The sequence below is a fragment of the Neurospora tetrasperma genome (genome assembly GCF_000213175.1).
Source record: "Neurospora tetrasperma FGSC 2508 unplaced genomic scaffold NEUTE1scaffold_3, whole genome shotgun sequence".
Taxonomy (NCBI): domain Eukaryota; kingdom Fungi; phylum Ascomycota; class Sordariomycetes; order Sordariales; family Sordariaceae; genus Neurospora; species Neurospora tetrasperma.
In genome coordinates, this window is record NW_009799101.1 from 3,259,460 (window position 1) to 3,275,565 (window position 16,106).

The 16,106-nt window shown below is 54.5% G+C and overlaps 6 protein-coding genes across 6 annotated transcripts; 3 read left to right on the top strand and 3 right to left on the bottom strand.

The window, feature by feature from the left end:
- Positions 1-457: 457 nt before the first annotated feature.
- NEUTE1DRAFT_122347 (uncharacterized protein) lies at positions 458-2,589 on the bottom strand (the record flags this gene model as incomplete). The annotated part of the gene is made up of 3 exons (XM_009852804.1): positions 458-1,733; positions 1,795-2,376; positions 2,499-2,589. 3 exons carry the CDS (start codon positions 2,528-2,530, stop codon positions 665-667), a joined length of 1,683 nt encoding a protein of 560 aa, XP_009851106.1.
- A 453-nt stretch (positions 2,590-3,042) lies between these two features.
- NEUTE1DRAFT_82172 (uncharacterized protein) lies at positions 3,043-3,949 on the top strand (the record flags this gene model as incomplete). Its single annotated transcript, XM_009852805.1, has 2 exons — positions 3,043-3,091; positions 3,196-3,949. The coding sequence occupies 2 exons, from the start codon at positions 3,043-3,045 to the stop codon at positions 3,786-3,788; spliced, it is 642 nt and encodes a 213-aa protein (XP_009851107.1).
- Positions 3,950-4,576: 627 nt separating this feature from the next.
- NEUTE1DRAFT_82175 (uncharacterized protein) lies at positions 4,577-5,553 on the bottom strand (the record flags this gene model as incomplete). The annotated part of the gene is made up of 2 exons (XM_009852806.1): positions 4,577-5,303; positions 5,387-5,553. The coding sequence occupies 2 exons, from the start codon at positions 5,551-5,553 to the stop codon at positions 4,577-4,579; spliced, it is 894 nt and encodes a 297-aa protein (XP_009851108.1).
- Positions 5,554-5,849: 296 nt separating this feature from the next.
- On the top strand, positions 5,850-7,097 carry NEUTE1DRAFT_63496 (uncharacterized protein; the record flags this gene model as incomplete). Its single annotated transcript, XM_009852807.1, has 2 exons — positions 5,850-5,999; positions 6,095-7,097. The coding sequence occupies 2 exons, from the start codon at positions 5,967-5,969 to the stop codon at positions 6,869-6,871; spliced, it is 810 nt and encodes a 269-aa protein (XP_009851109.1).
- Positions 7,084-13,107, bottom strand: NEUTE1DRAFT_63498 (uncharacterized protein; the record flags this gene model as incomplete). The annotated part of the gene is made up of 4 exons (XM_009852808.1): positions 7,084-8,211; positions 8,266-9,585; positions 9,640-12,258; positions 12,367-13,107. The coding sequence occupies 4 exons, from the start codon at positions 12,739-12,741 to the stop codon at positions 7,321-7,323; spliced, it is 5,205 nt and encodes a 1,734-aa protein (XP_009851110.1).
- A 336-nt stretch (positions 13,108-13,443) lies between these two features.
- NEUTE1DRAFT_63501 (uncharacterized protein) lies at positions 13,444-15,590 on the top strand (the record flags this gene model as incomplete). Its single annotated transcript, XM_009852809.1, has 1 exon — positions 13,444-15,590. The coding sequence occupies one exon, from the start codon at positions 13,453-13,455 to the stop codon at positions 15,481-15,483; it is 2,031 nt and encodes a 676-aa protein (XP_009851111.1).
- Positions 15,591-16,106: the final 516 nt, after the last annotated feature.

Genomic DNA, 16,106 nt, shown 5'->3' on the forward strand with positions numbered 1-16,106 from the left:
CAAGTTAGTGTTGTGGGGGAAAGAGCAAAAGGCAGACTGGCATTCTCCGGATCTACTGCAGTCCGACAAGTTTACGTGTCAAGCAAGGATTCATGTGTCCTTGAATGAAGGGTATTAGAGTTTAGTCTCTTTTAAAGGGAGGGACGAAGGCATGTTTGCAGGTTCGGCGTTAAGGAAAAGTGTCTTTATCAGGATGTCTGATAGTACCTATAGAAGGTGTGGGTTCTCAGATTTTTTTTCTTCTTTCTTTTTTTTCTTTTTTCTTTTTTGTCTTCCGGGGGTAGCTATGCTCTCGTTGACAGAGTTTTCTTCATCAAAGGAGCCAAGAGGAGTTATGGTTTGTTAGACATTTCTTTTGCTTTCACTATACCCTCAGATTAGATCAGTCTCTCGGATGAACAATTCACGTTTGGGTTGATAGTGTCATATCCTTCCAAGCGCTTGTCTTTCTCAACAGTGATTCAGTAACCTTCTCTCATCCCCTCTTCCTAGTAGCCCAAATCTTCGCAATACCGGACCATAACAAGCATAAGAGGAAGGTAGATGGCACTTCAGATTAGAACTACATCGAATATATATTCGGATCCTCCAAGCTCATATACTACCTCGTTCACATTCCGTAAACGCCAGTGCTCAAGAAAGCCTCCTTCTTCCCACAGCCTCCTCAACGAGAAACGCACTCAGCCCCATAGACAGCCGACGAGCCGACACCCAGTCCTCCCAGCGCAGTCAACCCCCACGCAAGAGCCGCCGATTCCCAATCAAACTCATCATCCGGCAAAACATCACCCTCCACAGCTTGTGCCTTGACCGCCGGTGTGGGCTCGTAAGTCGAGTCACTGACCGCATCAGGTACACCAGCCACCTCGTCAATGGTTCCCAGCTCCCGCTCCGGTGTCGGTTCTTGCTTGATCTTGCGTGGTCTCCCCTGTCTCCTCGGCGCTTCCTTCGGGCTAGTATCCGCGTTACCATTGGCACTAAGAGCCTCCGCAAGCTTCGAGCTAACGTGCTTGCCACGGTCCCTAAGCTTCATGGTCAAGCCCGAAGACGAGCTCGGGCGCGAGGGTTCGCTTTCCGAAATCGACTCGGAGGGTTCTGTGCTGCCCATTTCCACGGCCTTTGGGTTGGAAGCGGGGAGTTCCTTCCTTCCCGACTTCCTTCCGTAGAACGGTGCTACCGCCTTGAGCATGTGATCTACGTCCAAGGCGCGAACTGCCGCCCAAAGACCCAGGCTGAAGGCGCATAGGAGAACATCTTTGCCGGCGGCTGCGACGGCCGGGTGGTCATTCATTGAGCCTAGAATCTTTTCCATGGCGGTTGTGCTTCGTTCCCATGCTGATCGCTTTTCGATGTCGAAGGGGATTCGGACGCTGTGGCGGTGCTTGTACGAGCCGGGGAGGTTATCCCACAGAGCGGAGATGGATGTCTTGCCGTGTAGCAGGATGCTGGCGACAGACATGACGTTGAAGAGTTTTGTGAAGGAACTGTAGCTGTCGTGTGGCTCGGCTTGGATCTTTCCCCAGGACTTGGGAATGATGGCTGGCAGAACCAGAGGCGCAATAGACAATGCTTTGGAAATCGCAACGGCTGTAGGAAAGTGAATGGTTCCTGCGGTTCGGGGCGCCCAGAGCATAACCGCATAGTTGAGAACGAGGAGGATGTGGAAGAAGGCAGGCTTCGGGAACCAGTTGGCAGGTTTCGGTGGGAACGCACGAGCGAGGAGCTTCGATAGTCTACATGGTCATTAGTTACCCAGACTGTAGAATAGTTGGAAATACCAATCGTGAACCATACCTCGACATGTGGGTATTACCAATGGGCACAGGAGTCAAGAGCATAGCAACGTAGAACAAGTTCTGCGCAAAAGAGAGGTTTACCAGATGCGCAAGCAGTGCATACGCCCAAAGAAACGGGATCTTCCTCCTGCGACCTTCAACCACCAGCAACATGGTCCATGAGACCATTGCCAGGTCGAGCTGTTGTCCCCACCACAATCTCCGGGCTTTTTCTGCGATGATTTCGAGAGCATCGAGGTAGAGCGGTGTATCATTCAACCAAGCGCGGACATGTTCGGGTGTGAGGTTCTTGAGGCTGAAGCCACCGGATAGGGTTTGCAGAAGGGGGATACCTCGTTCGGATGCCCATACTTTGTATGAGATGGCCAGATACTCCAATCCGGACTTGATGGCAGATGCTAGACTCAGAAGTGACAAACTGCCGAACACTGTCACTAGCTTTTGTCGTTGCGATATCCGGCCACGCGTGTCTTGGGCTGGGCCCAGTTGGGCATACGATCGGTAGAGGCCCAAGCCGATGATGTAAGTGAGATAGATAGGGACTGTTATATGCGATGCCACCAGAACCAACGGTAGATACCTGCAGAAGTATCCAAGTTAGCTTACCTACTGTAACTTGGCTTCCACTATCTTGCTTTCACCAACGCGTAACCTCGGCGTCACTTGGGCGTATCTAAGTGATGGCGCATAGTCGTAACGTACCTTGGCTCGGATTCTAGGGCGACGGGAGCCATGGCGAAGGCTGGAAATATGTTCTCCGATATCTAACTGATTACTGTGCCATGAGAGAGAGAGGGAAAGAAGAAGTAAAAATCTGATGGGTTGGTTTGGGAGAATGGAAGCTGGAAGCGGCCTGATGCTGTGAAACTAGGTGGCCTATGACGACACAGAGAGCTCCCCGCGGGCTCTTATCTTATCGGGCTGATCCATCCCTAGCGGTCCACGTTTCAGGCCAGAAACCCACCGAAGCCGCTAAACTTGGGATGGCATGCCCCTGTCAAGCCGTTAGTGTAGAGACCTGTGTATGTGGGGCCTCGACGCTGTGTGATCGCCCCCCCGGCGCGTTTGACAAGTCTGGGGAAGACACGGTCCCGATCCGGGCTGTTGCGCCAGGAAGTCTTCTGTACACTACATACCTATAATATCGTAGAGATTCTTTACGAACACCTACTAGCTCATACAGCTTTGCGATCTGTTACCTTACCTTTTCACACGCCCTTGTCAGCTTCCGGAGACAATTGCCAACATGTATCACCTAGCAAAGGGTCTCTACCGATTAGCGACCAGTAAAGAGGGTTAGCTTTCCCCTTCCCATCCCATTTAACCCCTTTTTCCCTTCCATCTCATCCCATAGTTGCAACGACCAACAACACTAACCTCTCCCTTTTTTCGCCTGCAGAATACTCCGTCATCCTCCTAGGCCTCGACAACGCCGGAAAGACCACCTTTCACGAACAAGTCAAAGCTCTCTTCCACCCCGACCAGCCCGAGCCCAAGTTGAGAACGGTTCCTACGGTCGGCCAAAATGTCTCCACCATCACCCTTCCCGACATGTACCTGAAGCTCTGGGACGTCGGCGGCCAGCTCTCCCTTCGCGCCCTGTGGCACTCGTACTACTCGTCCTGCCACGCCATCATCTTCATCATCGACAGCACCGACATCGGCGACGGCCAAATCGAGCGCGATCAGAACAACGGGCGGCTGGACGAGTGTCGGGCGGTGTTGGAGGATGTGTTGCAGCACTCGGAGACAGAAGGCGTACCGCTGTTGATATTGGCGAACAAGCAGGACCGGGAAGACTGTGTAGAGGTGGTGCGGATCAAGGAAGGCTTGGTAAAGAAGGTCTTCGAGGGCGAGAAGAGCGCAAGTATTAGAGACTCGAGAGTGTTGCCGGTGTCGGCACTAACGGGCACGGGCGTGAGGGAGGCGGTGGAGTGGGTTAGGTCGAGGGTAAAGTGGAACAAGGAGTCGAGGCCGCCGGTTATGCGGTGAGAAGCGGGAGCGGTTGATGATGAAATACCAATTCATGACATGACCCGCGTTCGCGACCAATATCGACGAACATCGACAGCGCCGGAGCAGAGGATTCTATGTGGGGACCAAATCCTCCCTTTGGGTTCGGCGATGCTTGGATCTTGCCTGCCGTTGAGGATCAACACCGCTTCCTGGAAGACTTAAGGACTGGGCCAGGAGCGGTACATGACCACGCCGGTTTCTTCCAAAAACACCTACAACGGAGCGCGAGATTACCCTGCCATCGGATCAAATCACTTCAAATCCGGACGAGATTGGATCGTGGGGGAAGTGACGTGGAAGCATATTTGGGGCTCAGGCTTGGTCTAAACTAAAGTTTGGAGCTCATTGCGTCTAGAGGTAGAGACTAGGACCCTGCGGTTACCTGGCGCCAATGCTTTCACCTCATTCATCTAGCAGCTTTAGCGGCAGATGAGGACTTGGGGATTGAGCTGATGGCGAGATACACTGTGTAACGTTAGATAGCAATTCCGGTCGCCGCTAACGGGATAACCCCCTTTAGACATGAGGGAGGATACGGCACTCGCGGCGCCCCCCAGCATAATAATAGAGCCCATTCCGCGGAGTGACTTGCCTCTTGGACAATTCTTGCCGTTCTCTTTTGACTGAGAAAAGTACAGAGACCAGCTGTAGAGCTGTCCCATATCCTCGTCAGGTTTCGCCTTCAACCACACAGCCTTGTTGTTCTGCTCGGCTCTATGGCCGTACCTGGGTATCTCACTTCTTCCTCTATGTCCTCAACCGCTTCACCCAACAATGCGATCATTCTCCGCCCTTAACTCAGCCATAAACCCACCCTTATCCCTCCTCTTCGTGTCCTCCGCCAACTTGTCATCCAAGTAAGTGGAGAACTCCTTCACCTTCGTCAGCGCCACGCTGGTACACTGCAGTAGCGCAACTGCCTCGACCGGTACACCCCCGAGCTTCGCGATCTGACAGATCTCTCCGTGCCTGTTCAAACTAATCGTGACACTGGCGACCCTGACTTGCTCCTCCATCCAATCCGCATCCAATAACGCTGTCTCACCCTCGTCGCCAAAGAAACTCCACGTCACGCAGAAAGGCGAGTGCAGCCAGCCCAGCGGCACCGGCTCCCGCTCCGCAGGCGTGTACACCGTCAGCACGCCATTCTCCATGCTGGTGTCGGGCTTTCGGAAGTGGCGAAGGGCGGCGACGACGGCGAAGCAGGCCGCGTCGGTCAGGTTGCCGTCGTGCGAAAGCACGTGCACGTCGACCCGGACGGACCAGCACTTTTGCCCCGCGACCAGACAGAGCGACTCGGTGTCGAGGGCGCCGGAGCGCCGGACGGTCTTTTCGAGCAGGCGCGAGAGCAGCACTTCGGTTTCGGTGGGCCGGTTCACTTCGAAGTGAGGCGCGGCCATGGGGGAGAGTTCGGTGGCGATGGTGAAGATGCCGTCGAGCGGGCGGTCGGCGAAGGGGACTGTTACTTCAGCGGAGGCTTTGGCAAGAATTCTAAAGATGGGAGTCCCGGTTAGTATCTTGGTGCCTCAGGGGTAGGATATGCGTGGTGTTGTGGTGAGAGTACACAAACGTACTTTGTCTTGCCAAGCGATACATTGGCGACGCCATATTCGTCTCCAAACGTGAGCTCTAGTGGACGGTATTGGTCGAATTCACGGCCATCGAGGCGAATCTGTTCGTCTTGAAGCGCCTTCAAGAGAAAGGCCTTCTCGTTGGCTGACGGTTCTGCTTCTCTGGGCATGTTGACTGAGGTTTGTTTACTTTTTCCCTTTGAAAATACGTTGTTGCAGATCTAAAGAATCAACATCACTGGTTAGGTGCTGCAGTTGCAGTCGCTATGGTCACCGTTTCTGCCACTAAAGTCCGCCAAAATTTGGCGGGTTTTGCCGCTGGCGGTCAAGAAGTGCGCCTGCGAGACTGAACCCCAGGGCGTCATTGGATCCATTTGTACCACTGCCAGCCAGTTCCTTCTTCAGAGCCATCATATTGCTTCAAATCAACAACTTTACTTCCTTCTGCAGCAATTTCCACTTCCAACACCACTCAACAAATCACGGCCCATCTCGCCCTCTATCGCGCGCGCTTCATCTCTCACGCACCGGCATCATCTATCAACTCAAGAAAAGAACTGCGTAACCGAATCAAGCCGCCAGAATGACCACAGCTCACAGACCTACCTTCGACCCGGTACGCATCCCACCACCTAAGCTTATCCTTCTCATCCCCAACCAATCCCGCCATCCTCTCGTGCGCCCACTAACATTCATTCTTCTCAAAACCAGGCCAAAGGCAAAGAAGCTCTCCGCGGTCCCGCCTACCACCAGCGTCTCCTACCCGCCTACACCCAGCTCAAGTTCCGCAAGCCCGGCCAAGGCGGCGTTGCTGGGGCATCTGAAGAGCGCGACACGCGCGACCTGCGCGCTGAGCTGCTGGCTGCCGAGGAGGCGCACAAGGCCAAGTTGAGGGGCGGACCTGCTCTTACCTCTGGTGACGATGTCGATAACGAGAAGGCGGGAACCAAGCGCCCATTGGCTTTGACGAGCGGTGATCACAAAGAGGAGGAAGACCAAGAAGCGAAGCGACGAAGGATATTAGAGTTGACGAGGGAGATTGATGCGGATGATTCTTCTGATGATGACGACGACGACGCCGAATCAGACGCCGATGCCAAATCACCAAAAGCCCAGAAGAACCAAGATGACGACGACGCCTCTTCAGACTCCTCCGATTCCGATTCCGACTCCGACTCCGACTCAGACGACGAAGAAGCTGAACTCCAGCGGGAACTTGAGCGCGTGCGTCGCGAGCGTCAAGAGAAGCGCGAGCGCGAGGAGCTTGAGCGCCAAAAGGCCGAAGAAGAACAGCGCGAGAAGGACATAGCGCTCGGGAACCCGCTGCTGAACAAGCCGGACTTTACGGTCAAGAGGAGGTGGGACGACGACGTGGTCTTCAAGAACCAGGCGAGGGGCGTGGATGATAGGAATAAGAAGAAGGAGTTTGTCAATGATTTGTTGAGGAGCGATTTCCATAGGCGGTTTATGAGCAAGTACGTTCGTTAATGGGGGTTGCTGCTGCTGTTGCTGCTGCCGGAGGAGGAGTGCGCAGTGGCGGAGAGAAGAGAGGAGAAAAGATACCCAGAGCGGAAGGACACAGGGCCAAGTAGGGGAGCAATATTCGTCTTTGCGACACATCTTGGTTTGGACAAGTTTCTGCAGGCATGTTCAGTGAGCGAGAAATAGACGATATCACAGGACACGAATCAAGAACAACTAACAGAACTTTCAATGATCATTGCATATCTATTCACATCAAATCCAACCATGACTTTTTGTATCGAACGCCAGTTACAAATGCAAATGCTATACATAGACCCATCCATCCTCAGGATATATCCTTCACCTTCAACATGACCAAAGACATCGATCATATACCACATGTAAACGTCTTCCCGTGACCATTAATCACAGTATGTACTCTTTCAATAACCAACTCCAACCCTCGTAACCCTTTACTGCAACATATTATCCAAGCTCTCACCAAGCGTCTCCTCAATGCCCACAATCCATCTCCTGTTCTCCCTCTCCACAACTTCGTCATCATCATCCTGCAGCTCGCTAATAAATGGCAACATCTCCGGCAAGCTCTGGAGCCACTCCTCACCCAGTCTAGCAGTGAGCTCCTGCTCGCACTTGATGACCGCCAACCTGACGGCCGCCTGCTCCGACCGCAGGTGCTTGAGCAGCGCCGAGTTGATCTCCTTGTGGTGCTCCTTGCTGTCGGCGGCAGCAGCCAGCTCGACAACGGCGAGCACCAAATCCTCGGTGCAGTTATCAGCGCCAGCGGCGTGGCCAAACTGCGCGACCAGTACGGGCGCGACGGCGTTGAAGTGGGCGGGCGCCTGCCAGAAGCCGTCCTGGTCGTGCTCAAAGCACTTGGTGAGGGTGCGAAGGACGCGGGAGCGGAGGGTCTTGAGGACGTCGTCACCGGTAAGGGGCGCAGAAAGAATCTTGACAGCCGAGTCGATCATGTACGAGGCGTACGAGGTAACGATGGACTTGAGGTTCTCGAAGAAGTGCTGCAGGAAGCCGTAGGTGCTGACTTGGCGCTGGGCCTTGCCGGCCGAGTCGGACTTGGGTAGGCCGGTAGTGGACCACTCCATGAGGCGGGAGAACATGGGGCGGAAGGCGGCATCGTTGAGCTTGTAAATCATCTTGAGAGAGGTCTCGTTGATGAGGAGCTCGATCTTTTCCAGCTCCTGGGTAGAAGAGAGGACGCCGCTGCGACGAAGATCAAAGGCATTGAGGAAGATGCCAGTGAAGAGGGTGGTGTTTTTGGCGATGGAGGACTTGGGGTGCTTGTCCAGAGCGGTGCCAAGAACGTGGAGGTACTCCTCAAGAGCCTGGAGATTGTTAGCTTATATAACAAGGGTGACGGTGACAGGAGGAAGACTCACCAAGTATCCAGAAGAAGCAGCATTGGCCCAGTTCTTCTCCAGGGCAGTGAAGAGTACCTTGCCCTCGATGAGCTTGGCGACAAACTGGAGGCAGTCGGTCCGGCTGGCGCGGCATTCCTCGTTCACACCAGCGGCAGCAGAAGCGTTGGAGCAGACAAGGAGTCTGTCAAGGTAGGCACCCGAGATCATGTAAGGAATGTGCTGGGCGAGAGCGGCCATGAAGGCATAGGCAGCATTATGCAGTGCACCATCGGGCTTCTCGGCCTTGATGCTCTCCTCGAGGCAGCCAAGAGCCTTGGGGATGGCAATAGGCAGGACAGGGACGATAGCATCCTGCAAAACATCCACAAGAGAGGCAAGGCAAAGAAGAGCCATGACACGGAGCTCCTGAGACGGCTGACCAAGACAGCTGTCGCCGGCAATGGTGGCGGCAGCAGCGGCAACGGCATCGAGATCCTTTTTGCCATACTTCTCGGCGATCTTGTCGACGCAGTTGACAGCGGTGTGCTTGTAGTTCATGTCGTCCGACTCGCGGATAACAGCCGTTAGCTGGGGCAAGAAAGCAAGCAAAGCCTCCCTCGATTTGGGGTTGTTGATGCTCTCGCTGTCCACGCGGCGCTCCAAGGCACGGAGGACCTTCTGGCGTAAAATGACGTTCGGACGGTCAAGAAGAGCCTCAACACTCTTGATGAACTCGGCAATGGAGAGCAGGTTGAGGAGGTTGGAGAGCGCCTCGCCGCAGCGCGTGTAAAGGGTGTCCTTCTTTGGCTTAACGGTACCAGCCAGGGTGAGGACGCCCTCGAGGAGTTGGGCATAAAGCTCGCGGATCTTCACGGACTCCATATCATCCTTCTCCGCCAATCCGGAGATCTCGTTTCTCAGCCGACGGTTAACAAGCAACTTCGGGAGGAGGGTAAGCTGTTTCGTAGCAAGCTTCACAACATCCTGCTCGGAGTTGGAGTCAACCTTGGCGAGTATAGCAGCGGAGAGGACAGGCTTGGGCTTGAAGATGTCGCTGATGAGATCCAGATGCTTGATGAGGGTCTGCAGCTGGATTTCCACCGAGAAGGAGCCGATAATTTGCGTAGTGAAAGCAAGCATGTTATCAGTAGCGCCATACTTGTCAACGAACATGGCAAGGACAGCAAAGAGAAAGTCCTCGGGTCCAAGGTTCTCGATAAGAGTGATGAAGAGATCCTGCTTGCGGTGAGAAGGAATGTGCTCGTAGGCAACAACGAAGCTGGTGAGAAGCTCGGCAGTGCTGGCAACCAGGTTCCTCCTGCTTTTGCGGAAGGTCTCGATCAAAGGAGGAATGACCTCCTTAACGGTCTGGTTGACAACGTGAGCAGAGTAGTCATCAGCCTGCTTGAGGACAGAGCTGCCCATGAAAGTAAATATGGGCATAACGCTGTGCAAAACAACATCAGGCGCAGTGCGAGCCAGGCTGGCAACCAGCAGCAGAGCAGCGTTGATGACAGTGGGGCTGGAAGACCGCTGGATACAGGAGGCAAGGATATCACCGTGACCAGCCGCGGGGTCAATAGTGAGCTCCTTGCTGTCCTTGTAGGCCGGCATCATGGCAAGCAGACTACTGAGAACCAGGCTCTGGAGGTAGCCCAGTTCAGAGCCAACAACAGTACGGAGGTGCTGAAGCTCGGAAAGGGTGGTGAAGAGGCTGGGAAGCAGCTCGGGATGCTTGGCAGGCTCCGACTCCTGAACAAGCTCGAGAACAAAGGTGGCCTTGTTGAGACTGGCGCTAACATCGGCAGGGCTCTGCGAGTCGACGCTCTTCTCGGAAGAGCCAACACGTCTACGCTTGGTCGCCGGCTTCTCGGTAGCCTTCTTGATATCATCGTAAAGAGACTCGAGGAAGTCGAGCAGGATATCAGTAGTCAGCTCAACCTTATGCAAAACATCAGTAGCCTCGGTAGCAATAACGTCTGGCTCGGAAGAGGTAGGGTGAACGGCTTGAGAAAGAGTGAGCAGAGCGCGAGCGGTGGAGAACTGGGTCTCAGCCTTCATGGAAGACCAGATCTTCTGGATGCGGCCGAAGAGCGACTGGACGAGCCCGTTGCGGGTAATAACATTAGAATCGCGGATGAGTTCGAAGATCAGCCTGAGACCAGCCTCGTTGTTGGCAATGACGACATCAACGAAGGCGTTGTTGACAGACGCCTCATCCACAGCTTCCCGTGCAAGGAGCTGCTGAGCCTCAGCCTGAGACAGGCGGGCCCACCATTGCAAGAGAGAAAGGAGCAGGTCGGTTCTAGAAGTACCGGAGATGCTCTTGATCTGGTTGAGCGACTGCAGAAGTCTCAGCTTGACAGCAATCAGCGGTGTTCCAACAACATGGCTAGAAAGGAACTTGAAAATGGCAAGTCTAGTAGAGTGGGACAGGTGCTTCTTATCGCCGTCCTTGGACTTGGAGCTCTCCAGGGCGTTGGTGAGGGCAGCTAAGATGTGGTCCTCGTGAAGGAGGGACTCCTCGAGAGAAGGAATGAGGACGGAATGGATGAGCGACTTGGTGGCATTAAAGTCTAGCCAGTTGACAGCAGCATTCTTGGCATAGAGACCCTCAGAACCCCACGCACGGCGGGCCTTGGTGGGCTTGGTCTCGTAGAAAGATCCCAAACCGGTGACCAGCTCGGCAGCGGCACGACGGACCTTCTTGGCAGGGTCGCTGAGAGCAACAATGGCATAGGGAACGACGGCCTGGAAGTCCAACGTGGCGAAGTCCTCATCCTTCAGGAGGTTCTTGACACGGTCAAGAGCAGCAACCTTGGCCAAAGTCGGGAGAGAACCGCACCAGAGACGCATATAGAAGCTGGCATAGAAGAGCTTGGTAGGGGCCTGGGGGCGGCTGAGAACAGGGGCCTCGTCGAACTTCTGAAGGTTACTCTCATTGGCAGCGACAGACAAGAAGAGCGAGTAAAGCTCCTCGAGAAGATCAAGAGGCTCCTCAGCAAAGCACGATGCAGTCTGGGGCTTGAGCTTGGAGAGCTTCTCGAAGTTCTGCGCGACTTGGGCTTCCTTGTCGACTGTAGGAGTGTTGTTGTCCTCAGCAGCGGCCTCAGGCGCATCCTCAACGGCGAGCTTGGGGCGAATGGAGGCGCCAAGAGTCAACTCGAGAGCATCAATGTCGAAGTCAACCTCGTCGATAGTAGCACGGACGATATCGCCAACCTCACCACCAGCCTGGGACAAGCTGACCAGAATAGTGCCAAGCTCCTTGCGAATTGCGCCATCCTGATCAACCTGGTCGTTAATTCTGTGGGCGGCAACCAACAGAGACTTGTAGACGACCTTGATCTGCTTCTCCCGGAGGACGTTGCCAAGGAGTAGCGAGTTGACCACAGGCAGACTGCGAACATCGCCCTTCTTGTGGAGTCTGTCGACCAAGGCAAGCGCTAGGCCGTTGGCCAGCTTATCAACTCGGTGGTCCTTGCCAATCTCGTTCATGACGGAGGCAACCTCAGGAACCTTGAGGAGGGCCTTGGTGACTCTGGCAGAAAGCTGCTTGGCGGAGCGGTGCTGGGAGATGATGCAGAGGGTGACGAGACCAGGGCGCATCGTCTCGGGCGTCCAGCCGTGGACAAGCTGGTCCATAAAGGCCGTAAGAGCGTTGTCGGCAAGACCGCCCTTGGCAGCCAGAATCGTCACAACCATGTAGCTGGCAATCTGGAGACCGGGAGAGCTCTTCATGACCATGGCATCGCTGAGGACAGGGCCAAGCTGCTGCATGAGGGCGTTGTCGTTCTCGATCTGAATGCTTCGCCTGCCGGAACGGTACTTGTCGAGCAGACCGTTGGTGGCTTCAACCATGACACCACCCCAGAACGAGATGAGGCCAGGGTATTCTATCTGGTACTTGCAAGAGTCGAGAGTGTACTGGGAGATGGCGGTAAGCAGCTCGGGACGGTTTGTCGCTTGCTGGACAATGGCGGCGCGAGGGGGCGCGGTCAGAGAGCGGATGTAGGGGTCGAGGAAGCGGTACTCCTTGGGGATGTTGGCGGGCAGGATGGACAACAAGGTCACAAAGGCCGGGATGGTATGGTATGGGAGGAAGGTAGCGATGAGAGCAGCGGTGTTGAACTCATGAACGCGGAACCGGCGGATCAACCACTCGATGGCCTTGATGGCGGGCATGAGACGCAACCTGCTGCCGCACAGGTGGAGGAAGGCCTCGACATGCTTATCGAGGGCGGCATTCTCAGCGGCGCTCATCTGTGTCCTGTCGGCCTCCTGGCTTTGTGGGCTCCATAGCGACTGTGTGAACTTGGTGAAGCGCGAATCAAGGTTGCACAGCTCCTCAAAGCCTTCGAGACATATCGAGTAGATCTCGGGGTATGTCTGGGTAGCGGCGACGCGGGGCTCGAAGATCAGGGACTTGGAGTGGGCGGCCTTGAGGACCTTGGTGTTGAGGGTCGACCGCGAGTTGGCAGCGATCTGGGCCAACTGGGAGGCCAAAGACGACATGGTTGGGTGTTGCTTTCTACGATTTGGCTTTATGGGTATCGTATGGTACTATCGTTAAGGAGAGTCGACGTCGATATTTCGATCGCGTCGCAAAGTGGGAATTCGATCGGCCTTTCGGCGCGTGGTGGGAGACGGGGAAGAGTGCAGTCTCGATTGTGTATCGTGGGGTAGAGACTGGGATGACGGGAGGTTGGATGTGTGTACAGTGGTCGAGAAAGAGATTGCCGCGGTCTCTCTTTGCTGCGACGGTGTTGATGTTTTCGGAGAGTGCCCCGTGGGTTCCTATTTGGATGAATGGAAGGAAGGGAATTCAAACTTGGAGGAGGAGGTGCGGCCACTCGAAGCTCCAGCGCAAGCAACTCGACCGCAAAACTCAAAGTGCAGTCAATCGATGGCCGTTCATGGTTCAGCAACTTTTTTTTCCCCAAGCGGTGGGGTCCGATAAAAAATATGAACCAACCACAGCCCGCCGATAAGACCCCAGCTTTGGCAGCCAGGGTCCAAAAAGTTTGGAAAATGTTCCTGAGCGGTTCCTCATCTCAGTGAAGAACAAACAATCGATACCCATCCATCTCCACTCCAGAACACCGCTCGCTCTCACTTCAGTCTGTCTTCAGCACGCATCGATCAACCGCCCACACTCAGTGTTTCAGGTTGACTTCACATCATATTACAACCCTCCAACTGCACAGACCATTACCAGCCACCACCATGTCTTCCCATCCTTCCAAGCGGAGGAAGCTGACCGAGGGCGGCCAGTCCTCGGACGGCGCAGCCACCAGCGACGTCAAAATTCAAAAGCAGTTCTTCAAGAGTGCACAGAGCTGGAACCTCGAAGAGGACTATGAGAACCGCCCCAGGAAAGGAAAGAAGAAGAAGGAGAAGAAGGCCGCCGATGCCACGAAACTGCCCATCAGAGTTGCCGAGGGAACCTGGGTGACGCAGGAAGAGGAAGACGCCGAGATTGCGAGCGATGCCGAGTGGTTGGAGAGTGAAGGGGAGGAGGCCCCTGAGGAGGAGGAGGCTCAGCCCGAGCCAGAAGCACCCAAGATCCCCGAGCGTGAACAGATCAGGAGAGCCCAGGAGGAAATGGCCAAGATCGCAACGCAACTCAATGAAGACCCAGAGGAGCATCCGGGTGCTTTCAAGGCGCTCGCCAAGATTGGAGAGTCGGACCTTCTCGCCATCAAGAAGCTCGCCATTGTTGTCCAGATGACCGTCTACAAGGATGTCATTCCCGGCTACAGGATAAGACCGGCTTCGGAGGATGTTGCCAAAGAGAAGCTGTCCAAGGATGTCAAGCGGCTACGCGTCTATGAGCAGGCCATGGTCACCGGTTACTACCAATACATCAAGACCCTTGCTGCCCTCGCAGGTGGATCTATTCGCGACAAGTCCAAGCAGCCCATTTCCAGCATCGCCCTTACCTGCGCCTGCACCCTTTTGAACGCAGTACCGCACTTCAACTTCCGCGGTGAGCTTCTCAAGATTCTCATCAAGAAGCTGAGCTACAGAAATATTGATAAAGACTTTATCAAATGCCGGACCGCTCTCGAGACCCTGTTTCACGAGGATGAGGATGGTCAACCCGCCATGGAGGCCACTTCAGTGCTCACAAAGATGATGAAGGCTCGCAACTACCAGGTTGACGAGAGCATCCTGAACCTGTTCCTCCACCTGCGTTTGCTTAGCGAGTTCTCCGGAAAAGCTTCCAGAGACACGGTGGAGAAGCAGGATGATGGGTCGGTCAAGAAGCCGAGGCAAAAGAAGGAGTTCCGCACCAAGCGTGAGCGCAAGCTCCTCAAGGAGCAGAAGGAGGCTGAAAAGGTCATGGCCCACGCCGACGCAGCTGTGAGCTATGAGGAGCGAGAGCGGATGCAGTCCGAAACGCTCAAGATGGTTTTCGCCTCGTACTTCCGCATCCTCAAGATGCGTATTCCCAACCTCATGGGTGCCTGTCTTGAAGGTCTCGCCAGATACTCCCACCTGATTAACCAGGACTTTTTTGGTGATCTCCTTGAGGCCCTAAAAGACCTGATCCGCTACAGTGAAAAGGACGCTAACAAGGAGGACGAGTCGGACGACGAGAACAAGGAAGAGGAAGAGGATGAAGACGACGAGCACGAATTCGTTCGTGACACCAGCCGCGAAGCCCTCCTCTGCACCGTCACCGCCTTTGCTCTTCTCGAGGGCCAAGACGCCCATAACGCCCGCTCGGATCTTCACCTCGATCTCTCCTTCTTCATCACCCACCTCTTCCAGTCGCTCCTCTCCCTCTCCGTTAACCCGGATCTCGAACTCGGCGCCCAGTCGCTCCAGCTCCAAAACAGCGTGCGCCGCAACAACCGCATCAATCTGCAGACCACCACCGTCCTGCTCGTCAAGTGTCTCAGCGGCATCCTCCTGCCGCCCTGGAACATCCGCTCCGTGGCGCCGCTCCGTCTGGCCGCCTTCACGAAGCAGCTCATGTCTGGATCGCTCCAGGTGCCGGAGAAGTCAGCCCAGGCGCTTCTCGGCTTGCTCGCCGACGTGCTCCACACGCACGGCAGGAAGATTAGCTCGCTCTGGAATACGGAGGAGAGGAAGGGCGACGGCACATATAAGCCACTTGCGGCGACGGTGGAGGGTAGCAACCCATTCGCGTCGACGGTGTGGGAGGGCGAGCTGTTGAGGAGACATTATTGCCCCAAGGTGAGGGAGAGCGTGAAGGAACTGGAGAAGAGCATCAAAAGTATCAAATAGCGGGTGAAAGGGTGATGTTGAAAGGGATTGTCTTGTTATGTCTACGAGACTTTAGGTGTAGGTTGTTGGAGAGTATACACGTTAGCTTTGGCATAGAATTATTATTCTTGAAACGATTCTGGATATCTACGAGTTTATGGCTGTGAAAGTGATTTCAATGGCGGCTAGCAGACACAAAGCCACCATCATACCAACGGGTACTTTGTCGACCAAACCCATCATGATCACAGTGGAATGTGGTATTACTTCAGTTTCTTTGAAGATCTAAAAGCAGGTGGTCCCATTTGTGATGTGATAACACTTGGAGAATGAGCCTCCTCCACTGCACCTTCCCAAGACATTTCCAACTTTCAGTTGGCCATCAAGGGGGTTTTACTTGTCGACCTCTTTTTGTGGCAACGGCACTTGACATTTGTACAGTAGCTTACTTATGACAAAGTGAGTTCTTTCAGCCCGACGAGCCTACCGTTAGTAGTGTATATGGCAGTCGTCCCCCCGCCGTCACTACTGCGAATTCTGTATCTCTTCTTGACAGCTGTTTTCCCTCCTCAACCTCCATTCACCCGATCATCCTCACTTTTGGATCCTTTTTCTTTTCTTTTCATTCTTCTATTTTATTTTCT